Source organism: Physeter macrocephalus, chromosome 21 (genome assembly GCF_002837175.3).
Source record: "Physeter macrocephalus isolate SW-GA chromosome 21, ASM283717v5, whole genome shotgun sequence".
NCBI classification, from domain to species: Eukaryota; Metazoa; Chordata; class Mammalia; order Artiodactyla; family Physeteridae; genus Physeter; species Physeter macrocephalus.
Genome location: NC_041234.1, coordinates 31,095,386 through 31,121,048, shown reverse-complemented (window position 1 = coordinate 31,121,048; position 25,663 = coordinate 31,095,386). Strand labels below are relative to the sequence as shown.

General features: G+C 53.7%; 1 protein-coding gene across 3 annotated transcripts; it reads right to left on the bottom strand.

Moving 5' to 3' along the window:
• Window positions 1–1,185: 1,185 nt before the first annotated feature.
• On the bottom strand, window positions 1,186–24,614 carry CACNA1F (calcium voltage-gated channel subunit alpha1 F). Of its 3 annotated transcripts, none has more exons than XM_007113263.3 (48): window positions 24,540–24,614; window positions 23,021–23,025; window positions 22,449–22,554; window positions 22,082–22,221; window positions 21,690–21,832; window positions 21,436–21,588; window positions 20,598–20,794; window positions 20,382–20,485; window positions 19,584–19,774; window positions 19,073–19,165; window positions 18,867–18,960; window positions 18,673–18,699; window positions 18,354–18,514; window positions 17,238–17,463; window positions 16,063–16,270; window positions 15,846–15,966; window positions 15,649–15,730; window positions 14,631–14,673; window positions 14,393–14,444; window positions 13,770–13,920; window positions 13,454–13,583; window positions 12,922–12,981; window positions 12,666–12,772; window positions 12,497–12,584; window positions 11,991–12,098; window positions 11,843–11,895; window positions 10,717–10,863; window positions 9,740–9,941; window positions 9,490–9,648; window positions 8,555–8,665; window positions 8,238–8,321; window positions 7,396–7,416; window positions 7,058–7,186; window positions 6,651–6,716; window positions 6,303–6,394; window positions 5,717–5,876; window positions 5,363–5,490; window positions 4,968–5,064; window positions 4,679–4,781; window positions 4,313–4,414; window positions 4,002–4,132; window positions 3,635–3,769; window positions 3,199–3,368; window positions 2,805–2,912; window positions 2,567–2,694; window positions 2,351–2,463; window positions 1,753–1,950; window positions 1,186–1,480 (listed from the first exon to the last, which is right to left on the bottom strand). In XM_007113263.3, the coding sequence occupies exons 1-48, from the start codon at window positions 24,612–24,614 to the stop codon at window positions 1,250–1,252; spliced, it is 5,733 nt and encodes a 1,910-aa protein (XP_007113325.1). In that variant the 3' UTR covers window positions 1,186–1,249. The 3 variants fall into 3 exon arrangements, with proteins under 3 accessions (XP_007113325.1, XP_007113323.1, XP_007113324.1); XM_007113261.3 differs by having other exon boundaries at window positions 22,929–23,178; window positions 24,590–24,614; XM_007113262.3 differs by having other exon boundaries at window positions 19,617–19,774; window positions 22,929–23,178; window positions 24,590–24,614.
• Between the last annotated feature and the right edge of the window lie 1,049 nt (window positions 24,615–25,663).

The window sequence follows — 25,663 nt, the reverse complement described above, 5'->3', positions numbered from 1 at the left end:
AGACCTAGTGCAATTCTATATTCTGAGTCCTAGCCTCCAATTTTGGCTTCCCTCAAATTTCAGTCCTGGTTCCATTGACACAAATTAGACAAATGAGAAACCCCTGCCCTGAGAGCTGGGAGGAGACCCTAGGTCAGACCCTCCCCAGGGGTGGCCGCATCCGGTGTCACTTCTAACACCACCTCCAATTCCTTTGGAGTGGGGATGACTACCACTTTGGACAACCGCTGTCACATGTCTAAGCCAGCTCAGTTTGTGCTGAGGGAAACCCAGAACAGTGCCTGGCACAAAATAAATGCCCGATAAACCTTCACTGAATGAATGAGACCCCAAACGTTGGGCAATGGCTAAAAGTAGGGCAAGAAACAGAGAGGAGCTCTGGGATCTGGGAGTGGGGTACTGTTAGCTGGTCTCAGGAGAGCCAGGTAAGCCCGGAGTGGGTTGCCTCAGGCTAGGAGCCTCGCCCTTTGCTGTCACCCATGTCTTTTACAAATGAATTTAAATTTCCTTTTTCTCTTTATTTATTTATTTTTTTTGGCCACACCTGGAGGCATGCGGGATCTTAGTTCCCTGACCAGGGATCGAAAGGTGCCCTCTGCAGTGGATGCATGGAGTCTTAAACCACTGGACCACCAGGGAAGTCCTAGATTTCTTTTTTCACAAGCAGAAGGGGGAGGTGGGGGGTGATCCCAATTTAGCCTCCCTTCCTGATGCTGTCAGAGGACCCCTCTGCCTAAGATACATCACATGCCAGGCTAGTTCTAACCTCCAGGCCTTTCTACTGGCAGGACTCTTCTGGAGGTTTCCTTATCCTTTCCTTTCCATCCATCTGTCCTGCCTCAGTCTGATCTGCCTGACCCCTTGTGGAATCTCTGACTTTCCCCCACCCCTCATCCGAGCCCTCACACATCCTCACTCTCTCCACTTTCCTCCATCTGTCCAGAAACCTCCCTTCCCCCACCACCTCCACTCTGTCTCCAGCTTTTTTTGGCTGCTGCCTCTTCCGCCTCCCCTCCTCCTCCTTCCTTCCCTGACGCTGAATAATCAGGCCCGGCTGTCCTGGTTTCTGGAAATACTCGCGTGTGGGCAGTGGCTCAGGGCTGAAACAGGGGATGGATAGATGGGGACCGCTGGGCAGCCCCAGAACTCCAGTGCAAAGACACCAAAATCCAGGGGTGTGGTCCATGCCGGTCTCCTTCTGAGGAAGGGAGGGCAGGAGGTTTATTGAGCAGTGGGGAGGGATGGGAATTCAGAGGGCATGGACGCAGGCCATCTCGTCTCCCAGGTCCTCCTCATCAAAGCGGGAGAGGATGGACTCCTCGTCACTATAAAGTGAGCTGGTCCCCTGTGCCAGCAAGTCACTGGCGGCACTGTCCATCTCGTCCAGTGTCAGGCGACATGCATCTGCAATCTCCCGCTTGGCCAGGGCCACGAAGCGCGGGTCTCGGGCAAACAGGCCCAAGCCCTCGGAGATGAGCACCTGCGGGCACAGATGGGGGTCAGTGTTGACAGAGGGCACAGTATGGAGTCGAAGCAGTGTGCACAGAGGGGTTGGTGTGGATGAGTGATGAACCCATGAGGGCACGCAGGGAAGTCAGTGGGGGACAGTGGGGCACACATCTTGCTGAGCAGAAGTCACAGAGCAAAGGGATAGCTACATACACAACACAGAGACTGGGGACCCTCCTTCCCAAGCTCCCACCTTCTCCCCTTCTCTCTCATCCCTCCGGCCCCCTCCCTTTCTGGACTCACAGCCTCCACCAGGCTGTCAGCACTGCCCCTTTTGCCGTGGTTGGGGTCTGAGTGGGTTCCAGGTACGTGCAGACAGGTGAAGGTGTGCAGTGGACTGCTGGATTTGCCGAGGTATCCGTCCCCTGCTGCACCCTCCTCCACCAATAACAGTGGGGCGTATAGGAGCCGGCCCCGCTGAGGAGGGGTTGCCCAGGAACCCTGGACCAGAATAAACATCAGGAGCATAGTGATTGATGGGTATGATATGAGGATCTAGGAATCACTCCTGTGCCTACCTCTTACCCCCCAAACACAACTGGAGTCAAACTGAATGGGTATAAATCAGCCTTGGGTTTATTTCAGAGCATAGAAGGCCTGGGTTTAAATCTCAGCTTTGCCACTTACTAGCTGTGCGATCTTGGGTAAGCCTCTCTGGGCCTCAGTTTCCTCATCTGTACACTGGGGCTAGTAACAGTACCCACCTCACAGGCACAGTGAGGACTGTGTGAATTCACACGTGCCCCCTTCTTCCGAGGGGCCTGATACGTAGTGTATTTGATAAATTCAGCCTAGGCTGCCCCCCACCCCTCCAGGCCTCAGCCCCCCTCCCCCACCTCACCTGTGCCCTGCTGGGCCCTGAGTTGCGCCCACGATGATAGGTGCCTGGGATGGGTAAATCTTCACAACTGCCCTGGCGCCGCAGACACTGGATGGTGAAGGAAGGCTTCCGGCCTGGGGCTGTGGGGGAACCAGGGTCAAAGAGGAATGTCAGTGCCTCCCCAGCCCTCTGCCCTTATGGCCCATGGGGTCCCCCAGGACCCATGTCCACTCTCACCTGCAGGCGTTGGGGGCAGCAGACGGCGGTGTGGTGCTTGGTGGCCATCCACATATCTCTGGGGTTTGTGAGGTGGCAAAAGGATGGGGCGTGGGGGAGTCCCTGCCTGCTCATCTAGGTAGGAGAGCCTGTTTGGGAGGGAGGGCTGGGGTGAGCTCAGGCCTGGGCATGCGCGATGGGGTGCCATCCCTCTCGCACGTGGCTCATGGGCTCATCCTACGTGTCGTGGCCAGAGCGCTGGCTGGGGACTTCCTCTTGTTCATCCTGCTTCTCTTGCCCTTTGGTTGCCTTGGACTGAGAACTTCCTTCTTCCGGAATGGTGAAAATGAGAACCCCAGAGCTTCTCCTGGGGAAAGTGAGGCAAGTTAGGCAGACCAGATCCCCCCAGTGTGGCCCTGGGCCCCTGGTCCCCTCTCATTTCATGCCCTACCTTCTACAGAAACACTAGACTTTTTTTAACTGGGAAAATTCACATAACATAAAATTAACCTGTCATCATTTTAAAGGAGACATGTGCTTTCTTTTAATAGACGTTCGTCTCACTGGAAACACCCTCTGCCCCCTGAAGTACCCCCATAAAGTGGCTAGTCCCTGCCTTCCCTCACAATCCTCCTGCAGACCTTTGGCCATACCTGTGGGCGTGGGACCCAGCCTGGGGCACACTGGACTTTCTGGAGTTGGGAGCACCCCCATCGTCATCACTGGGCCCAAGGGAAAGTGAATCTGGTGGTTTGTCCCAGGCAGGCAGAGACACAGAAATCACAGAGCTCCGGCGAGATGGGGGCTGGGAGCCCATTGGGGCCTGTGGAAATCACAGGACTGAGCGTTGCATCCAGGTTATAACTAAGTCACTTGGTCAAATAGTGTGTCTCCATTGAGCTCCCCAGGGACCAAATCTGGGTCCTGCCCTCCAACAGTGGGTGGTAGGTACCAAATAAACATTTGTCTATTGCAGGGGGTCTTCTCTGGGGTGCTTCCTCCCAGACGCAGTATGGAAATCACTCAGGGGGTTGAGGGAGTATTTTACAATCAAGAGCTCCTGGGGGAGTGAAAGCTTATTGTCCTTACTTTGTATGTTTCCAGGTGCTTCTCATCTTCCTCCTCCTCTCCCTCCTGCCCCTCTTCCTCCTCCTCCTCATCTGTGTCACAGGTGAGGGCCTGCCGCATCTCAGGACCCAAGTCTTGCAGGCTCCTCAGACCAGCCTGTGGGGGTGGGAAAATAGGGAAGCGGGTAGCTCAGGGTCTAAACTTCCCTGTCCCTGAGTAGGAGTGTGGGGTCGGGGAAGGAGCCCCACAGTCACCCCTGACCCTCTGTGGGTCCTGGGGTCTCAGTTTCCTCATCTGTGACATGGGATCCATGAGATCAAGAAGGCAGTCAGCCTCAGCCACAGAGCTCCCACATACCCCCACCCAGCTCAGGCCCTGATCCCAAGACCTGAAGGGCAGAGGAGGTGCTTGGGGGGGCCTTGGCCCCTAGTAGCCCCTTTTCTTTCCTCCGCCGGAATTTGCGGAAATAGTCCTGGATCAGAAATGTGGCGTAGAATTTGCCCACGGTAACTTCTTCCTCTGGGAGCAAGGGAGAGGAGGCAAGGTCACACAGGAGTCCTCTACTCCCCACCCCCCCCACATCAAAGCTTGGACTCTCCCCCGGCACCCCTCCCTCTCCAGCCAGTGATGGTTTGGTGGTGGTGAGCAATCGTTGACATTCAGAGGCAGGCTTAAGGAATTGGGGTGGAGCTAGCTCACCGTCAGCTGGGGGGATGACCTCATCTAGCAGCTTCTGCTTCATCCGCTTCCAGATCTTTTTGATGACAATCCGCAGCTCCTGATTGGCTTGCTCCAGGTTCCCTGCATGGGGAGAGAATGTGGGGCATGAGCCAATAGGAAGAGCCTTTCACAGCCACTCCTTCCCTGTTGGAGGGCGCGTCACAAACTTCTACCGCAGCCAAACACCGCCCCCGTTGGACAGGTGGGAAAACAGGCCTGGAGAAGGCAAAGTCACCTATTTTGAGGTTCAGAGCTAAGAGTGGGGCCCATCCCTCAATTAGTTTGCTTCTTGCACCTTCCCCAGGGACCCTCCCACTCCTGCCCCTCCCCCTCCTCCCCACACACCTTCTGTCTTGATCTTCAGGGATGTCCGAACGAGGGCAAAGAGTGTGGCATTGAATGTCACTGTCCCATCTGAGTTGAGAGGCATGTTCATCGCCACAAGTCTCTGTGCACACCAGGGACATGGAACCCATTTTGGGCAAATGCCAGGGATGCAGGCATGTGATGCCCAAGGGCAGAAACCTTTGAGGATGCCACCAAACACCCCCTCCCCACCCAAGGCAGGGTCCCTGCCCACCCCTGCTGTGTGGTGACAGTCCTCTCAGAGGCAGTGGTGGGCAGGTGCACAGACCTTGCAGGCCACTCGGTGTGGGCACAGCTTCCCGAATCCCAGGGGTGGCTGGATGCGTCTCAGCAGGGCAACCACATCCAGGTGCTTGATGCGGCCTCTGGGGAAGGTGGGGGTGGAAGAGAGGCACTACTGGGTTGGAGATACCCCCTCTGGTCCTTACTCAAGGCCCTACCAGCTAATCACTCCCTTGCCCCACCAACACCCCATAGTCTGCCAGGGAAGAACTGGAGGGCAGTCAGTGGGGGAGGGGGAAAGGCAGAGGACAGGGGAAGTGGGAACCTTGGGGCATCTACTGCCTGGGTAATGGGAGGCATAGGTCAGAGGTTCCAGAGTTGGAGGACTGTGAGGCAGTGCACTGTCCTCTGGTATCCCAGGTATGGGGTCAGAGGGCATACTTGGCCCCAGGGTCATATTCAGACCAGATCCTCTTGAATTCATCGAGGTGATGGGGGCCCAGGATGGACCAATCTCTGGTTAGATAATCAAAGTTGTCCATGATCACAGCCACAAAGAGATTTATGATCTGTGGGCCAGTGAGTAGGAGAGGTTAGGTGAAGGGCAGAGAAGAGTATGGGGGGTTTGGTGGGAGGCGGACGTAAGCTTCTATGGTCACTGGGTCATGAGTCCCCGGGTTGATCTTATCGTCAGGCCAGCCCTTTCACCCGCTCTGAAGATCTGGGCTCCCCACCTCATCCCCATCAGGACCAGCCCCCGGGGCAGTAGTGGTGGTTGTGGGGATTGGTCCTTACCAGGAATGCACAGAGCATGAAGAAGCTGATAAAATAGGCTATGGCAAAATTGCTACCACAGCTAAACTCCTCACCAGGGCTGAAGTCAGACTCAGGGTCACACCGGCTCCCAGGAAGGCTGGCAAGCATTATCTCCTGCCATGCCTCACCAGTAGCACACCTGGGGGTCACACAGTGGTGCCATCTTGGTGGGGAGGCTATGAAGTCATGACAAGGGCCACTGTGGGGGCCAGAGGGGTGAGGAGATGACCTATTTCTTACCAGGGGCTATATCTGGTAAAAACAGCGTTTCAATATTTTCAAAGCTGGTGTGGCCATGTTGATGACAATCATGTTTGCATTTTAAAGAGGGGGTGCTGAGGCCTAGGAAAGGTACACGTCTTGCAGCCAGAAAAAGGATGGCTGAGGCTAGAATATTCTGAAAGATTATTTAGAACACAGCCAGAAAAGGTCTCAGGCAATATGGAGCCCCATGCTGCCCTGTTACTTCCATAGCTCAGGCAGTCTGGGGCCCAGAGAGGATGTGTGGGTACCCAAAAGCATGCTGGAGATAAAAGCAGCAGGGGAGAGGGTGTGTGTGTGTCACCTGAACAAAAGCAGCACAGCCTGTGGAAAGGTCTGGAAGTTGTTGTTTCGGTTGATCTGTGTGCCATCCTGAAGAGCCACCTTGCCGAAAATCTGTGGGCATACAGGGGCTGTGTCAGAGGGGTGACTCCGTGCCCCTACAGGTTCCCATCCATTTCACAACACCTAATAACCAAAGGATCCTTACAACCCTGACAAGCAGGCACTTCTGACCCCATTTCACAGATGTATGAACTGACTCAGGGTGGTGCAGCTTGTCTGTCTTTCTACCCCCACTTTGGGCTCATTCCTATCTAACCCCCCTCAACAGAGGAGTGCCTGAGGGATGCTCCCCAGGGTTCCCACTTGCCTGCATCCCAATGACTGCGTAAATGAAGAATATCATTGCGATGAGAAGAGCCACATAGGGCAAGGCCTATGGGGGTGGAGAGGAGGATAGATACTCAGGTCCAGGCAGAGAACTGTTAAGCCCGAGAATGCACTCAAGCCGGGGCCGGCTGAGAGATGTGGTCCATCCCCCAAGTGCCCATGACTGCCAGGGTCTCCCAAATATGGACACAGTATTAAATACAATAGAGTAAGGTCAGTGAGGCCAAGACATGTTGGGAATTGAGAGCCCACAAAAGAGAGAAAACTGGAAATGGTAAGTTGCACATGGGTATGGCATGCTGGAAGGTGTAGTTCTGGGGGCGGTAAAAGGACAAGCTGAAGGTGTGAAGTGGGGATGAGGGGTGAACAAAGGAGTGGGGGAGTTACCTGGAAGGACTTGATGAATGTCCAGAGTAATGTGCGAATCCCTTCACCCTTACTGAGAAGCTTGACCAGCCGCATGACTCGGAAGAGGCGAAAGAATGTGATCGAAATGCGGGAACTGTCCTCAGAGCTCTGGGTTTGGGCGTGTGGTGAGTATGCTCAGTCCACATTTGCCCCAGCCACCTCCCTGTCTCATGCTTTGGCCCTCCCAGCCTCCAAATCCCTCAGAACCCAGGCCCCAGGGTGGTCAGGGAGCATTTCTAAGGACTTTTGGGAAGAAAGGAAAGGAGGGTAGGTGAAGAGAGAGTCAGAGAGTCCCTGTTGTGAGGTGGGGGGGCTACCTCGCCAAGGTGGCCACCATTCTGCACGGAGATATTGCCAAAACAGAGGTGATGGAGGAGATGATGAGATCACAGGGCCAATGAACAAGGAGAGAAATGATGGAGCAGATACGGGGGATAATGGATGGTAGAGTTATTATCCAAGGGATGATAAGGAAGGTTATGTGGTAATGGATCAGGATGGTTGAAGGAAAAGTTGGTAATGAGGGTGAAAGGTAGAGGAGAGGGCACAGGAGATGGTGGAGGAGAGATATTGGAGCCAATGGAGGAAATGATGAAGCCGGTGGTTTCACGGAGATGAGAGAACCGATGGAGGATCCAATGGAGAAGCCAGTGATGGAGATATGGACCCAGCAGCATTGTCAATGGAGGACCATGTAGTACCCAGTGAAAGAGATGATGGAGCCAACCGTGCGGTCAGTGGTGATGACAGAACCGTGAAAGACCCAGTGTCAGAGACGATGGTGTCGGTGGAGGAAATGGAGCCAATGAAGGAATCAGAGGAGATGATGGAGTCAAAGCAGGAGTTGGTGGAGATGATGGGACCAATGGAGGGCGATGTAGAGGCAATGAAGAAAATAATAGAAATAACAGGAGAGTCATTTTAGGAGATTCTGGAGCCAGAGGATAGCTCGCAAATGAACGAGCGGGAGCTGGTAGAAGGGGGCTTTGGCTGAACCCAATAGGGACTCAAGAGATAGAGCTAGAGGGAGGAGCTCTGAGTCTCCAGGAGTGGGGTGGATGTGAGTGGGAACCACCTCCCCATGTGAAAGAAAGCCCTGGGGTTGACGCGAGGGAAAGTTGGTAGGGGGTGAGTGGGTTAGTGGAGAGCCAGTCCTCACGTTGACTTCAGTGACGGCAATGTCCACTACGCTGCCCACCACAATAAGAGCATCAAACGTGTTCCAGGCATCGGTAAAGTAATGCTGTAAACAGGAGGAAAGCAATGCCCTGTCTTCTCAGAGCTAGCAAGCTAGGGTATGGGGCTAGTAGTGGTTGGGGGCATTGGGGAGGCAGGGTCTAGGTTGGATCACATGACAAGGCTGCATCTAGATCCCTCTTCCTCCCTAGTCTCATGACTCCCTGGTTGCTGCCCCCCTGAGAGCTATGCAGTGAGTTCCACCCTAAGGAATGGGTCTAGGCCTGCGGGGGGGGGTACCTTGGGTTTGAAGGCGATGATTTTGAGCACCATCTCAACAGTGAAGAGGCCAGTGAAAACCATGTTGAGGATGTCCATGACATAGTTGAAGGGAGCAGTCTGCTCATAGTGCTGGGGGAGAAAATCGGATGTGGGGACATAGCCTGAGGCAGAGATTCCCCCCCAACCCCAACCAAATATTCTGTCTTGGACTGAGGTAAGTCTGGGGATGTGGTAGCACTATGGGTTGGCCAAACCTCTCACACTGTCCACCTCCCATTATGGATATTGGAAAGCCCAGCTCTTGATTTCCTAGCTTTCCTTGCAGCTAGTTCTGACTAATGAGACAGAAACATAAGCTTGCTGCTGCTTGGGCAGCTTCTGTGAAAAATATTTTTGATTCCCAATAAAAGGGTCAAGTGAGGAGAGTCCCTTGGTGCAACCTTCCTTCCTTTTTCCTTCTTTGAATGTGGTTTTGATGCCTGGAACTGTGGCAGCCATCTTGTGACCATGAAGCAACAATCATGAGAACGAAAGCCAACTTACTAAGAATAGTGGAGCAGAAAGACAGAGCCTGGGTCCCTGATGAACAATGAGCAAACAGCCTACCTCTGCACTGCTTGCTATGTGAGGTAACTATCATAATTCATTGACTCCAGGATACACATCTTTTCACAGTTTAGAATCTCTGAAACTGGGGTGCATTTCACAGTCTGTGACAACTTACATTTGCCATCTGCCATTTTTTCCACATTCTCACATCTCTGAAATCAGGATACAACTTATGATTATTGGCCTTTGATTTGAAGATATGTGACACATATCTTTAAAGCTTAAGTCTCTGTCAGTTGGGGGTGTTGTTACTTGCAGCCTAAAGCATTCCTGACAGTTCTCAAGGATTTGTGCAGACAGAATAGGGTCAGGTGTCTGGCGGGATCAGGGTGGGGAGCTCAGACCTGCATGGCTAGAGCAACCGTGTTGAGCAGGATGAGCAGGAACATGAGATACTCGAAGGCAGCAGAGTTCACAGTGGCCCACACCCGATACTGATGCGGGTTCTTGGGGATATAGCGGCGGAGTGGCTGGGCCTTGAGGGCATACTCCACACACTGGCGCTGCGTATAGGTGCAAGGCATGAGTGAGCAGTGGGGTCCTGAGGCAAGGAGCTGGGGGCGGGGGGTTGGTGGATCAGGGGTCGGAGGTCACCTGGTTCTTGTCCAGCTCACAGTCTTGGTACTCCTGCTCGCCCTGGGCACGGAAGGTGATGATGACGAAGCCCACAAAGATGTTCATCATGAAGAAAGCAATGATGATGATGTAGACAATGAAGAACACTGAGATCTCCACGTGGTAATTATAGATGGGGCCCTTGTTCTCTGCGTTTGCATCGATGGCCTTATATAGCAGCCTGGGGAGCCAGTGGGGGCAAGTGAAGGTATATCCTAGACCCCTCAGACCTGTCCCCAGACACCTTAGGCACCCCAGAATATCCCCAAAGATCCCCAAATCCCCTGACTTAACTATCTGAGACCTACACACCAGGCCCTCAAAGACTCCCAAAGCCCAGCCCTCCAGAGATCCAGAGATCCCCATCCAACCTTCCTGAGAAACCCCATCCAGGCCCTCTGAGACCCCCAAATCCCTTAAGTTCCCACAGACTCCCAGTTCTCCTCCAGCCATCTGAGGATCCCCATGCAGCTCCCCAGAACTCCCCAACAAGCCCCCAAAGATCTCTAAATCCCCTGTCCTATCAACTTGAATTTCTTGCTCCATTGCCCCCCACCTAGTACTCCCAAAGACTTGTGAAGCTATCTGGAAACCCCTGAATCTCCAGCTCCATCTCCTCCAAGACCTCCACCCAGTCCCCCCACACCTCTACCTGGTACCCCCCTCCCAAATCCCACGCAGTCCTCTCTAGACTTCCACCTAGTGCCTCAGAGACCTCTCTACCCAATTCTTGGAGGCCCCCTCACCAAGGTCCCCAAAGCACCCCCAGCCAACTTCTGGGAGATCCCCACCTAGTCATCTGATACACCCACCAGTCCCCAGAAAGCCCTATCCACTCTCCAGAGACTTTCTTCACATCCCAAGGTACCCTTCCACCCATCCCCAGGATATCCAAAGCCAATCCCCTAAAGACTCTTGCCCAGTCCCCTGCCCATCCCTGGGGCCCTGCCCCTCACGCAGGCCAGCCTTCGAAGGTGGAGACAGTGAACAGGGCCATCATGGCTGAAAGGACATTGTCAAAGTTGAAATCACTGTTGACCCAGAGCCGCTCCCGGACCAGGGGCCTTGACACATCTCCATCGGGGTAGACCAGGAAGGAGCCCCTGTGGATGTTGCAGACATGCTGGGTGGGTGAGGAGGGGTAGGGAGCTGTGGAATGGGGACTGGTGTCTCCAGCACGGAGGCAGCAGGGCATAGTGGTGGAGCTGGATAGCCTGGGTTCCAATCCTGCCCTTCCATTTACTGGCTGGGTGACCTTGGGCATTTAACCTCTGTGCTTCAGTTTTCCCCATTTATGATATAAGGATAATGACAGAACGTATTCCCTGGCTTGTTACAAGGATTAATTTTGTTAATCAATGAGAACAGTGTCTGGCACATTGTTGGGGCCGTAAACGTTAGCTATCATCAGCATTATTATCACCATCATTGCCACCCAGGAAAAAGCAATACGAATAATAGCCAACATTTATCAGCACTAAGTATATGCCAGGCACTGTGCTAGGCTTTACATGTACTAACTTTACATTGTAGTACACTCTCTGTGTAGTAACTCATTTGCTCCTCACAACAACCTTGTGAAATCCACACTCTTTTTATCCCCATTTTTCAGTTGAGGAAAATGGGACTCAGCAAGGTTAAGAAATGTATCCACGTCTCATGAGATGAATTTGAACCAGGAATGTCTAATTTCAGCTAACTATTGCCCTCTGTAGGAGTCTCAAGACGGAAGCTGGGGACTTGGTGGTGGGGGTCGGGTGTTTGGGGATTGTTGGGATTCTGGAGTGGAATGTAGGTAACTCTGGGGAATGTGGAGAGGGGTTTTGGGCAGTTATTGGGGGGGGCCTCTTAAGGACTGGTGATGTCTGAGGGCTTTTGCCGTCCTTGGGAGAATTCTTGGGATGTATCTTGGGGCCTTGAGCAATTCTGGGGTCTTGGGGGCCTTGATAAAATCTGGGGGGGGTTCTCTGCAGTTCTTTGGAGGAAGATCTAGGGGTTTTAGAGACCTGGTGAGATCTAGGGGCCTCTTTGGACTTTGGGAGGGTCCTGGGCTCCATGGAGGGCAGGGTTTCAGGCACTCACTTGCATTCTTGCGGTGTGTGTTTGGCCTCATCAGTGCAACTGTAGAATTTCCCCTGCAGTGAGGATATTTGTCAAGCAGATTCACCCTTCATCCCCCGGCCCCATGCCTTGATTCATGCCTGGGCCTCCCTCCAGTGTTTCCTCCCACCTTGAAGAGCTGCACGCCAATGCAGGCGAACATGAATTGCAGGAGCGTGGTCACAATCATGATATTCCCGATGGTCCGGATGGCCACGAACACACACTGCACCACGTGCTGCAGACACCCACAAATATGGCTCATGGACACCGCAGGCCACGGTGGCCACAGGGCAAGGACTCTGGGCATGGATGGAGCTCAGGGACTTGGGTCAGGAACATGTGGTCTTGGGTGAAGGATGTGTGGGCACCAACGGGAAATGTGTTTGCCAGACGGGTATGTGGCCACATGTCAGGAACTTGGATCACAGAAATGTGGCCTTTGGTAAGGAATGGACGGTCACTTGTAAGGAACATGGATGAGGCCACATGGCCGGTGGTCAGGGCCGTGTGGTAACACATTGCGGCCAGGCTATGTGGTCATGCATCACTGCAAATGGTCAGTCGGATCAGTGATCCTGGTCCCAGGGGCGGGGCAGGGTCTGGGTCCCATGGATTTGGGTGGGATGGGATTACCTTGAGTCCTTTGGCCCTGTTGATGGCTCGGAGGGGCCGTAGTACTCGGAGTACTCGAAGAATCTTCACCACCGAGATGGCACTGGAGCTGAGGAGGGGGCAGTCCTCAGGCCATGGCCCGGGCCTGGCCTTGGCTCTTGGAGGAATGGGGCAGGCAGGTGTCACTCACTGGATGCCAAAGGAGATGAGGGACACGCTGACCACCAGCAGATCCAACAGATTGAACCAGCTACGGCAGAAAGAGCCGCGGTGCAGGAAAGCCCCGAACACTGTCATCTGCGGAGTAGGGGGACATCAGGCTAGTTAGACCCCAGATCCGGGGAGAGAGAGGGCAGCTGGGGATGGAAACAGGAGAGGTGGGCTGCAGGCGTGGGTGGGGAGTAGGTTGGGGTAACTGGGGGTGTGATGGGGGGTCCATTAGTCACCTTTAGTAGAATCTCCACGGTGAAAATGGAGGTGAAGGCATAATCGAAGTACCCCAGAATCTGGGGGGCAAGAAAGAGGGGGAGCCACCGAGTCATGGCTGAGGGAGATCCTAGCTGTGTGTATCTCTCAGTAAGTTTTGCTGTCCCTCCTTCCCTCTCTCCTCCCCTCCCTCTCTCTCTCTCTCTCCCATCATCATCATCATCAAGGACTTTTCTACAAGGCAAAAGCCTTGGCCACCAGAAAGACAAGGGTTCAGACTTGGGCTCCTCTGCCTCTACTCAGCTACATGGGCGGCCCTGGTCTGCTCAACCTCTGAGCACAGCTTCCTCCTCTGCCAAACACTGATCACCTCCCCGGTGCTTCCCCAGGTGTGGTGCACTCATAATAAAGGCTGGCACTGCTGCAGCTGTCATTATTGCTCCTCTCTCTCTGCCCAGCTAGGAGTCTTCTCCCTGCCTCCACCCTGGCCCCAGCTTGTGCCCAGGAAGACAGCCTTGGGAGTGTCCCCTGAGTCCCCAGCCCAAGGCTCACGTGGTTGCGGAAGGAGTGGGCTCGGATGGGGTCCTCAGCTGCCAGGGACACACTGCTGAGGATGATGAACATCAGGATAAGATTGGTGAAGACGTGATGGTGGATGAGGGTGTGGCAGGCCTTCCTCAGCCTGGGGAGTGGGGAATGGTCCATGGTCAGAACACAGGACCGTAGAGTTGATGGGGGGAGCCCGAGAGATACAGCATGGGCCCTGTTGCATAAGGCCGTGCACCCCACCCAAGCCTTGGCTGCTCCCTGGTCCTCCCCCTGTCCCAGCCCCTCCTGCCCCAACTCCCTGTACATTCGCAGCACTCACGGGTTGGTCTGGCTGAGGCAGAAGAAGGCGCTGCCCTCAGGGATGGGTACCACCTTCTCCTTGGGTACAACTTCCTGCAGGAGTTCCACATGCCCTGCACCCCCTTCCTCCTCCTCCTCTTCCTCCTCCTCCTCCTCCTCTTCCTCCATGCCTGGCAGCAGAAGAAAATCAAAGGAGAGAGAATTAACTGAGAAAATGTATGTGAAGCACCTAGAACAGTGCTTGTCATGTGGTAAATTCTCATCTCCCTGCTAGAATGTCAGCTCCTCAGAGAAGAGATTTCAGACTGTTTTGTTCACTGTGGTGTCCTCAGCACTTAGAACAGTGCATGGGACACAGGAGGGGCTCAGTAAATGTGTGTTGAATGCACATTGCCATCTTCAGTCATACACATACTATTTTATAATAAAGGCTCTGAGAAGTTCTGCAGTAAAACAAAATGTCTGTTTCTCTTCTTTAATCTCAGCGTCTCACATGTTCCTGGCCACACGCCAAGCCCATTATTTTTAAGATGATGTCGGAGAAGGCTGCTCTCCAGAGAGGAGGGTCTCAGGGGTCACGAGCTCTGCCTGGGTGCTGTTCCCAAGGTCCCATACCTCTTCCACCTGGCCTTGCCCACTTGCCTGCTCCTTCATTTTTTGCACCTTCCTCTTCCTCATTCTCCCCACCAGGCACCTGGGGACAGGAAGATGGGGGTCACCGGTGATGGGGTAGACACCAGGGGATGGACATAGGGGAGGCATGGGAGGGACACGATAAAGAAGGAATGAATAGGCAGAGGATGCGGAATAAAGACAAACACACATAGACAGATATTGGTGGTAGTGGGAGGTGTAGGCAGTGCCCAGGCCTCTAACTCACCAGTGCTCCATTCTCCTGTGCAGTTTCCTCAGTGTTCTTCTCCCTGTGCGAGGAAATTGGGGAGGAGGTGACTGTTAAGGATTGAAGCAGATAGGCAAGGCCAAGGGAGGGGGTCATTGCCATCAGAACAGACCTTTCTCAGGTCCCATACAACCTCCCTGCTTCCTCCCTCATCCCCTTAGTCAATTCTCACAGCAGCAGGAGGGATGCTGTTAAATTCTACGTCTGATACATTCCTCCTCTGCTCACACCTCTCCCATGGCTCCCCACCACTCAGAGCAAAACCCAGAGTTCTCACCATGGCCCAGAATGCCCTTCATCTGGCTTTTTTATTCCCCCCATTTGAGCTCACCTCCTACCACTCTCCTTGTTCCCAGACCAGGTATCGAACCCGGGGTCCCGGGTGAAAGCAGTGAAAGAGCCGAGTCCTAACCACTGGACTGCCAGGGAATTCCCTCCATGGTGTTTTTTGAATGTGCTAAGAACATTATCACCTCAAGACCTTTGCACTTGCTGTCCCCTTGCCTTGAACACTCTTTCCCCAGATATTTGCATGGCTCACTCCCCCACTTCATTCAGGCCTCTCTTTAACTGTCACCTTCTCATAGAGGCCTTCCTTGATTACCCTAACCAAAATAGCAATCTTCATTTCTCTCTATTCTCCTATTCTGCTTTCTTTTTCTTCATTACATATTATTAACATATATTTAATTAAATTATATTATTATATATTCATTTGTTTGTTTTGCTTGCCTTCCCCAACTAGAATGTCAGCTCCATGAAAGCAAGGACTCTGTCTTCTTTGACCCCTGCTGTCTCTTTAGCATCTAGAACAGGGCCTGGCAAAAAGTAGGTGCTCAATAAATGCATGTTCAGTGAATGAGGACTGGAAGGTTGGATCTGCAGATGGGGATTGCCAGGGTGACCAAGGCATCTCTGGTGGTGTGGGATGTGTGTGGGAGGGTCCCAGTCAGGGATCCCAGGGAGAGACTGTCTTGGAGGCAGAGCCAGACCTCACCTGCCCTTGTCCTTGTCAGTGCCTGCATCTCCACTGGCCAGGTTGTCCACAGCAATGGCAAGAAACACATTCAACAGGATGTCTGGGGTGAGCTCAGGCTACAAGGATGGAGAAGCAGCCTGCCTATGGAGTGCCCATGTCCCCATTATCCTCCCCCAGCCCTGCCACGATCCAGCCTCCCAAGGCTCTGAGGATACAGTTGCCGCAGATGAAGAGGATGATGAAGTACACGCATACCAGCATCCCTGGGAAGAAGGGGCCACCATAGGCCATGATACCATCATACATGACCACATTCCAGTCCTCACCTGTCAGGATCTGGGGGTGGGAGGTCACCGTGAAGCTCTTGGGACCCTCTCCCCAACCTTGGGTCCCCCCGCCTTGCCCACCCATCCCATGATCTCCAGGTCCCACCTGAAAGACAGTGAGGAGGGCCTGGGGGAAGGTGTCAAAGGTGCTTCGCTTGGTGTGGGTCTGGTCAAAGTTGAACTTGCCCCCAAAAAGCTGCATGCCAAGCAAGGAGAAGATGATGATAAAGAGGAAGAGGAGAAGCAGCAAGGATGCAATGGATTTCATCGAATTGAGCAGGGACGCCACTAAATTGCTCAGAGATGCCCAGTGCCTGCAGCAGAGATGGAGGGGGAAGGGTTGACATGTCCAGTGGTGAGTCAGGACCCGGGGCAGGGCTCCAGCTTGGGATGCACTGGGGCGGACGGGGTTAAGATGAGCTTTTGTGTCATTGTTGGAAGTGATTTTGGAGTTGGAGTGAGGTGAGAATAAGAAGTAAGGGGAAGGTTGTATTCGGGGTTGGGGTTGGCATTAGGGGAGATGAGGTTAGTATGGAGGGTATATGGAAGTTGGTGAAGCTAAAATTGGGTTTCAGGTTGGGCCTGGGGTTAGGGATTGTAGCTGGGGATGGGGTTGGGGAATATTTGGAGTTGTAGATGACTGAGTCAGGGATAAGTCTGTGGCTGAGGGTTGGGATAGAGGAGAGGATGGATGGGGATGAGATTGGGGCTGGGACTGGGGATGGGTTTGCATTTGGAGATAGGCTGATGGTTATGAGTTTGGGATGTGCAGGTTGTGGCTAGTGATGGAGATGAGGCTGGGAGCTAGGAATGAGGCTGGAGGTGGGCTTGGGCTTGGGCTTGGGTTATGCGGCTGTAAATGAGCTTGTGGATGATGAGTGGTTGGTGGTTGGGGTTAGAGATGGTGTTATGGTTGGGGGTGGGGGGCGGGGTTTGGGTTGGGGATGAGTATGGAGTTGAGTTTGGAGATGGGTTGGGAGTAATGTTCTAGCTGAAGTTGAGGCTGAGGAAGGGGATGGAAATGGAGTAGACACCCTCCCCAGTGGACTTTAATCTCCAGGAAGGCAGGAACTTGTGTCTGCTTTGATTCCTGGTGTTCCCCTAGGGCCTGGAAGGGTGCCTTGTATGCAGTAGGCACTCAATGGATATTTGATAAATGAATGGTGATGAGGATATAGTCATCATTGGAGCTGGGGTGGTGGCTGTTGGGGCTGTGTTTGGGGCCCCCGTCCTCTCCCCCGACACACACACACAAACACACACACACACACACACACACACCTGGTGACCTTAAAGATCCTGAGGAGGCGCACACAGCGGAGCACCGAGATGCCCAGGGGCTGCATGGCGCCCACCTCCACGAGGGTGGTCTCCAGGATGCCCCCACAGACCACGAAGCAGTCAAAGCGGTTGAAGAAGGAGGAGACGTAGACAGAGGGCCCCAGACCATATAACTTGAGAAGCATCTCCACCGTGAACAGACAGAGCAACACTTTGTTGGCATACTCTGTGGGGAGAGGGGCAGCAGGGGTGACTGGGCTAGTCAGTTTTTGTGGTGACATGTGGGGAGGTAGGGGCCATGGGGCAATCTGGGGTATTTGGTATCCGTCCAGGCACAGGCCGGTGGCGTGGTTAGGACTAGGGATCGGGTGAGTTTGTAGGTCACAGTAGGCAAGGTTTTGAGGGGCTTGGAGCTGGGGCGAGGGCCAGAGCTGGGGTGTGGGCCTCGGTCAGCCTCTATGAATACAGAAAAACTCCAATTCAAGGGTAGAGTTAGAATCTGGGGTTTAGTTGGGGCTGGGCTGGTTTGAGGGTTGGGATTAGAAGTGTACTCAGTATTCAGGTTGGGGCTGAGATTAAGATGAATAATAGTAAGAGCTAACACTTGTAAAGTGTTAGCTTTATGTGGGCCAGGCAATGTTCTAAGCATTTTTCACTTTAACTCATTTAATTCTCCCCACCACCCCCTGAAGTGGATACTACTACTATTCCCATTTTGTAGATGGGGAAATTGAGGCACAGAGGGCTTAACTTGTCCAGCCAGTGTGGTGTTAAGAGCCTGGACTTTGGAGCCAGGCTGCCTGCGTTTGCCACTCACTAGCTGAGTCCTGGGATTAGTCACTTACTGCAGCTTAGTATTTAATTCACCTAAAGTTGCAGTGAAGAGAAATTGAGTGAGTACAGGTAAAGTGCTGAGAACAGAGCTTGACACACACAGCAAGTGCTATACAAGTGTAAGCTACAAGGTAGGATGGAACAGGCTAAAGTTTCTGCATTTACTTGGGTAGGAGGGCAGTATCTGGGGGTGTGGGGCACCCGAGAGATCCTGGATTGGAACTTCTGGGGTGGAAGGAATTGGGGGCTGGGGGAGAGGGCTGGCAGGCTGGGGGGGTGCACCCTGGATCTGGGTGAGCCAGATGGGCTGCCCGTGGTGCTCCGAGGCGATGGTCAGCGTGTTGAGGAAGACGAGCAGCAGCACGGCCCAGTAGCAGGCATTGGACTTCACAGCCCGCCGGCAGCGCGCCCGAAGGCCCCGGTTGGCTCGGCGGAGGCAGCGGCTGTGGGGATGGGGAACCCACCGGCTGGGATCACCTACCTAAGCCTGCCCTGGAGGGCTCCGGTGGGGGAGCCCGGCGGTCATGGGGGGCTTGGAGGGCTTGGAGGTGGGGCTCACAAAGTCATGGGGTCCAGCAGTCACACAACTTTTCCAACTCACCAGACACTGGTTTTCATGATCTTGTTTCTGGAAAAGAGGCGGATGGGAGGTAGGCATCGTCAGGGGCTGAGCGGCAGTCAGCAGCGAGGGTTGGTCAGAGGCTGAGGTCAAGTTTGGAGGCTAAAGTAAGGATTGGGGTCAGGGTCTGTTCTGGGTTCTGGCTGGGTCAGGGGTCAAGGGCTGGGGGCCCTCACAGGCAGCGTGTACAGCTGGCCAGAGCCCCCTCTTCCTCTTCCTCATCGCCTGGGGTATCTGCCATCGAACCGGTGTCACTGGCTGGGAGGCTGGCTGTGGGCAGGGTGGAAGAAGAGGTCGGCACGTGAAGACCCCAGGGTTCTGCCTTTGGCTTTTTCCTCTGCCTACCCATCCCTCCCCCTTGTCAACCTTGCTGGACCCCCACCGTGGCTGCTGGTGGAGTGTGTGGAGTGGGTGGAGTGACTGAACCAGTGCAGACGTCCTCGTCTCCTATTGGTCAGCTCTGCCAGTTGTGGCCCTGTGGGGACATGGAGGACAGTGGTGGAGCACGGCCTGGGGCGGGGTTAGGGCCCCGTGTGCGTGTGGGGGGGTGGGGGGTGGGGGTGGTGTTATTTGGAGTCTTTGTTCTGGGTGCAGTCTGGGAAGGGTATCTGAGTCTGGGTTCTGTGTCCTAACCGGAGGCTGGGCCTAGAGTTTTTTTTTGTTTGTTTGTTTTTGGTTTTTTTTGGCCGCACAGCATGGCATGTGGGATCTTAGTTCCCCGACCAGGGATCGAACCCATGCTCCCTGCAGTGGAAGCGTGGAGTCTTAACCACTGGACCTCCAGGGAAGACCCAGGGGCCTAGAGTTGCTGAGGGCTGGGGCTGGATCTCAGGAGGGCAGCCCACATCTGAGGATGTGTGGAGCAGGGAGTGGGCCAGGTTGGGATTGCCTACGGTGGCTGGCCTGGCCCGCTTGAGCCACAGAACCAAAGTTGCCATCAGCTGAGGGGTCCTCCATGTCCAGCTCCTCCGCCTGTGTGATCCAGTCCAGGTAGCCCCGCAGGTCCTCCTCCAGCTGCTGCTTCTCTCGAAGCTTCTGGAAGTCCCCTCGCGCTTTTGCCTTCTCCCTCTCCTTGGAGAACTCTCTGAGGGAGGAGAATAGAGGGTTAGGTGGGGGAACAACCCCGGCCCCCTTGCCGTCACCTCCCGACCACGCTGACCTCCTTGCTGTTCTTTGAATATGCTAAGCACGTTTTAGCTTTGGAGCCTTTGCACTGCTGTTCCCTTTGCTTGGCACACTCTTTCCTCAGATACCCACATGGCTCAATCTCTTTCACACTTTTACTCAGATAACACCATCTCAAGGAGGCCTGTCCTGATTGTCCTTATTTGTAATTACAAGATCTCAGCATTCCTATCCTAACTCTTCCTTTCTTTCCATAGCACATATTCCATATAAGACACTATGCATATGTGTGTGTATGTATGTACACGCACACATTTATTGAGTATGTTGCTATTGTCTATCTCTCCTCACCAGAATGTAATATCCAGGAAGGCAGAGATTTTTGTCTCTTGTTCCATTCCTAAAACAGTGCCTCACACACAGTAGATGCTCAATGTTGATTGAATGAATGAAGGGGTATTTTAAATGGGTTTTGAAGGATGCCTAGCAGTTTGCCAGGAAAAAAGTAAAGGGACAGGGGCTGAGGGGCAGGAAGGAAGGCCCGGGTAGGTGTCTAGGTTCCTCACCCACTCAGGACACCAAGTACAAGGTTGAGGACGAAGAAGGATCCAAAGATGACAAGACTCACGAAATACACCCAGGGCAGCTCATACCCCATGGCATCCTGCATCTAGGGAGAGAGAGGGGGCATGCATCCCTCAGGGTATGCGGACACTCCTGCCCGAGCTCGGTGAGGAAAGGCAGGTGCAGCTTCTGCACTGTGTGCCCGCCGTCCACCTCACCCAGTAGAGCACGTCAGTCCAGCCTTCCATGGTGATGCACTGGAAGACTGTCAGCATGGCGAAGAAGAAATTGTCGAAGTTGGTGATGCCTCCGTTGGGACCTGCCCAGCGTCCGCGGCACTCGGTCTGGTTCAGTGTACAAGCACGCCCCGATCCCGATGACGCACAGGGCGATGGGTCCTCCTCCGCCTCTATGTCTGTGGGAAGACTGGAGCTCTGGAACCCGAAGCATGCCCACCCACAGTCGTTGCCACCTTGGAGGCCCGCCTACCTGAGAAGCTCGCCTCAGGGTTCTAGATTTTTCTAAATCAAAGACAACCCTTAGCCTCTGACTGTGCTGGGTCAGGATTCTGAACCCCTGGGAAGCTGTGAAGCCCAACCACAGGGATCTGAGGAGTGGGACTGCAAACCTTGGGGCAGAATCTTGTGAATAACAGTGAGGCGTGAGCCTAGGAGCAGTCTTGTGAATTTGGGAGGGTCTCTTGAAAGAAGGGTGGGGCCAAGACTTGGGTTTGGGTGTGGATGAAAAAGGCCTGACTATTTGGGACCAGTTCTGGAGAATGGAGTCTTCAGTGTGGGATAGGGCCTTAACCTGTGAGTGGAAACTTGTGATAGGGCGCAGCAATTAGCTAGGGGGGCGGTTGTAGTCTGGAATTGAGGGCGGAGTCTTGAATATGGGGGGCGGGGTAAGACTTGTTTATCTGGGGGTGGAGCCTGAACTTGGGGGCGGAGTGTTGTGAATTTGAGTGTGTCCCCTTGAGAACAGGGTGGGGCTTAGGAGCCAATGGAGGGGGCGTATCCTGTCCCGGGGGGGGGGGGGTGGAGTGGGCTTGCTGACCAGATCCCAGGAAGTAGCACGTTTTGTGCATGCGTCCGAGGAACAGCTCGAGTCCGATGATGGCGTAAATGATGATGACAAAGAGCACGAGAAGTGCGATATGCAGCAGCGGCACCAGCGCCTTCATGATGGAATTGAGCACTATGTGCAGGCCTGTGGGGCGCGAGGGGTGGGCAACGTAGGGTAGGGGTCAGCTCAGCCCCCCTCCCGCTCTCCCCTCCGCTACCTCCAAGCCCGGGGGACAAGCCACTCACTCGGGACCCCGGACACCAGCCTCAGTGGCCTCAGCACCCGAAACGCCCGCAACGCCTTCACATCGAAGCCCCCCGGCTTCCCTCCGGCATGCGGGGCGTCCCCCGGGCGTCCGGGCCCCTGCTCCAGCAGCACGCTGAACAGCCTGATGGGGGAGCACAGGACAAGGAGGCGGGGGTCAGGCGTTCGGACCCCCCTTCCCCCCTCCCTTCTCCTCGGAAAAGTACAAGTCCCTGTAACTGGAAATGCAAATAGGTTTAAAATATGTTAATATTCCTGATTCTGGCTGCCGAATGGAGGCAGTCTGAAGCAGTCGCTTCCCCGAGCCCCGAATTTAGCGGGCCTGCGGTGGGAAGTTGAGCTAGGGTTGGGGGTATCCCTTGCAGAGGCGCACCCGACCACGACGATGATGAAGTCGAGCAGGTTCCAGCCATTGCGGATGTAGGCGCTGGGGTGGAGCACCAGCCCGTAGGCCACGATCTTGAGCACGGTCTCCACAGTGAAAATCACCAAGAATACGTACTCCACCTGCTCCTGGGGGCGGAGCCGGGGGTTGGGGGCGGGAGATCGGGGAGTTATTTGGGAGTGGGGCTTGTTTGACGGTGGTAGGGGAAGAGGAGCGTAGCGTGGACCGAGGGTGGGGCTGGGCAGGAGAGGGTCACCTGGGTCAGAGAGGGGCGGGGCCTGGCTGGAAGGCTTGAAGTGTGGCTCTACTGGGGCTGTATCTAGCTGGAGGCGGGGCGGGGCGGGGCTAGCCTCACCAGGTTGTGGTTGGCAGTGTTGGAGTCATCCTCTGGGAAGGGGATGTAGACCCCAAGGGCCACGCAGTTGGCAAAGATGGTCAGCAGGATGAGGATGTCGAAGGGCCTCGGGTGGACACAGTTAAGGACCCAGGCAGAGCGGTCTCAGAGCCCCACATTCCCTTGGGGCCCTCCCCACCCAATGCTGACCCTTGGCCCTAAGGTGACCAGCTCTGACATTCCCAGCCCCTGCCCTGACCAAGGCCTTGACTCTGATCCCCTTGGAAACCTTAGCCATCCTCAACTCTTGCTGAGATTTAGTCTTTGACTCTTGATCCCCCTGGTGACCTTCACCTTTCTCAACTCCCCCTTGAATCCAGTTCTTAATCCTTGATCCCTGGTGACCTCAGCCCTCTTCCATTCCAGCCCTGGCTTAATCCTTGACTCTTGGTACCCTGGTGACCTTCACCCCTGAGCCCTGCCCTTGGCCTTCCAGGATGCTTCCATTCCACGATGCTGATGCAGGACCGCCGCAGGGGGTTTGCCAGGGTGAGGCAGAAGAGTGCCCGGGGTGAGCGCTGGGCACTGGCCACTGCCACTGTCTTGTGCTTACTGTGCTGAGTCCTTCGCTTAGGGGTCCCCAGGCTGGATGCCCCGCCGATTTCACCACCTGATGCTGGGGGCCCAGGGCACAGCCCCCATTCGGGCCCAGGGCCTGTCCCGTTGGCTGGACTGGGCTCTGGGGTGGTGTCTGTGTGGAAAAACCGAGTGGGGGGGACAGGGTATTGGGGCAATCAGGGTGCCTCCTACATGATCCTATCCCTCTGTCTGAGGGAAGGAGAGAAGAGCATGTAAAATTAGGGAAAGTTGAGGGTATCTGAGTTAAAGATTGGGGGATAAGAGTTGGGATTGGAGTTGATTGATGATAGAGTGAGAGTTTATAGGGGAGTGAGGGGGAGGTTATGTTTCTAGTTGAAGTAGGGTTTGGTGTTAGATTTGGGGGGTAGAGATTAAACTGGCATGGGGTAGGATTAAGTTTATAGCACTGGAAGCAAATTTAGGATTAAATTTGAGTGGTAGATTTGGGGTTGGGTTTAAATACCGGTGGGAGTAAAGTGTTCTTGAGATATGATTTAGGGTTAGGACTGGATATTTGAATGAGTTGGAATTTGAATTAGGATCAAGGTTAGGGTTTAACTTGAGTTTGGGTGGGATCTGAGTTTTGCACTGGGGTTTTCAGCTAAAGCCATTCCCAAGTCCCATGGCCTTGTTTCAGCCTCCAAGGGGGAGTGGGTTGGCCTGGTTAAGATACCCAGCTTTGGAGGAAACAAGCTATCTGAATTTAAATCTTGACTCTACCACTTGGTAGCTGTGTGTGGCCTTGAGCAAATTATGTAACCTCTCTGAGGCTCAATTTCCTTATCTGTATAATGAGATGACAGTAAGAGTACCTACAATATAGGGTTGCTGTGAGGATTAAATGAGTTCAGCATTCAGAAGAATGTCTGGCACATAGTATTATCCCCATTTTGCAGGTGGAGAAATTGATGCAAAAAGAGAGGTTAAGTGATTTGATGAAGTAGCTGAATTGGGAGCCAAATCCAGGCAGTCTCTGACTCTAAGCCTTCACAACTTACTACCACCATCAACTGTGTATTCTCTCTCTCTCTCTCCCTCTCTCTCTCTCTCTCTCTCTCTCTCTCTCTCTCTCTCTCTGGTACTTAAAAATGGATCTGCACTCTTTCTGGAAAGTCAGAGACCCACTCACTAACAGTGCTTATATCCAGGGGTTGGGGTTGAGTTTCGGTAACTTTAGAGCTCATGGTAAGGTCTGTATCCACGTTGGGGTTTAGACTCTAATGGGGGTTTGCCCTCTGGTTGGTAAAGTTTGTGTTAGGATTAAGCTTGGGGCTGGCACTGGAGTTGAAGTTGGGGTGGGCGCTAGGATAGCGATCAGGGCCAGGATTGGGGTTGGGTTTCAGTTGGGATCTAAGGCTGTGTTTGGGGCTGGCTGGGATGGGAACAGGGTGATGTGATTCTGGTCCCCTAAAGGCTCTCCAGGGGTGGGGTCCTGGTGGGCAGTGGGTGGGTCAGAGGGGCTGAGGATGGAGCAGAGCCCAGGCTTGCTCCAAGGGTCTGCAGGGGTGGAAGCCTGCTCTCACCTTTCCCGCCTTCAGATGCCGCCATCCTCCTTTCGAGGTTGAAGAGCCATCTGCACACAGCCCCCCTCTCTTCCCCCAGCTTTGGAGGGATTAAGGTCACAGGGCGGGGCCATAACAGGGTCGGATGGGAAGGTGAGGAGGGGTGAAGATGGGACACTTGTGGGCCAGAGTCTGGCAACAGAAAAGGCACTGATTTTAAAAAATATATTTTTACAAAATATATACCAGCACCAGAGTCAGAAACTAAAATAAGAAAAATGATAATTGTTTCCCAACAGTATCTGAAATTCGAAGTATGTAGGAATAGACCTAACATAACATATGTGCAAGATCTCCATGGAAAAAATTTATCAAATATTATCAAGTGATTAAAGGGGACCTAAATAAATGGAGAGATACATTAAATTTACTAATTGAAATAGTCAATATTGTGACGATGTCAATTCTTCCCAAAGTGATCCAGAGATTCAATGCAGTCCCAAACAAAAATCTCAGAAGGGACTTCCCTGGTGGCGCAGTGGTTAAGAATCCGCCCGCCAATGCGGGGGACACGAGCCCTGGTCCGGGAAGAGTCCACATGCCGCGGAGCAACTAAGCTCGTGTGCCACAACTACTGAGCCTGCGCTCTAGAGCCCGCGAGCCACAGCTACTGAAGCCCGCGCGCCTAGAGCCCGTGCTCCGCAACAAGAGAAGCCACTGCAGTGAGAAGCCCGCGCACCGCAACAAAGAGTAGCCCCCACTCGCCGCAACAAAGACCACGCGCAGCGACAAAGACCCAACACAGTCAACAATAAATAAATTTAAAAAAATCTCTAGAGATTTTTCCTTGAAATTTGACAAACTGATTCTAAAATGTATATTGATATACAAAAGAACTAGAAAAGCCAAAATCCTTTGAAAAATAACAAGATGGGAGGACTTGCCATATCAGATATCAAAGCTTGTTATAAAGCAAGAGTAATTACGAACAGAATAGAGTTCAGAAACTGAGTCCCACATATAGGTACACGTGATTTATGACAAACGTGGCACTACTGAGCAGTGGAGGCAGGGTGGTCTTTTTCATGAATGGTG

Coding starts and splice junctions, on each gene's coding strand:
- CACNA1F (XM_007113261.3), bottom strand. CDS start 24,614: ATGGCGGCATCTGAAGGCGGGAAAG. Junction 8,322..8,554: donor TCATCGCCTTCAAACCCAAG/GTACCCCCCCCC, acceptor TCCTGTTTACAG/CATTACTTTACCGATGCCTG. Junction 3,369..3,634: donor AGCACCTGGAAACATACAAA/GTAAGGACAATA, acceptor TGATTTCCACAG/GCCCCAATGGGCTCCCAGCC.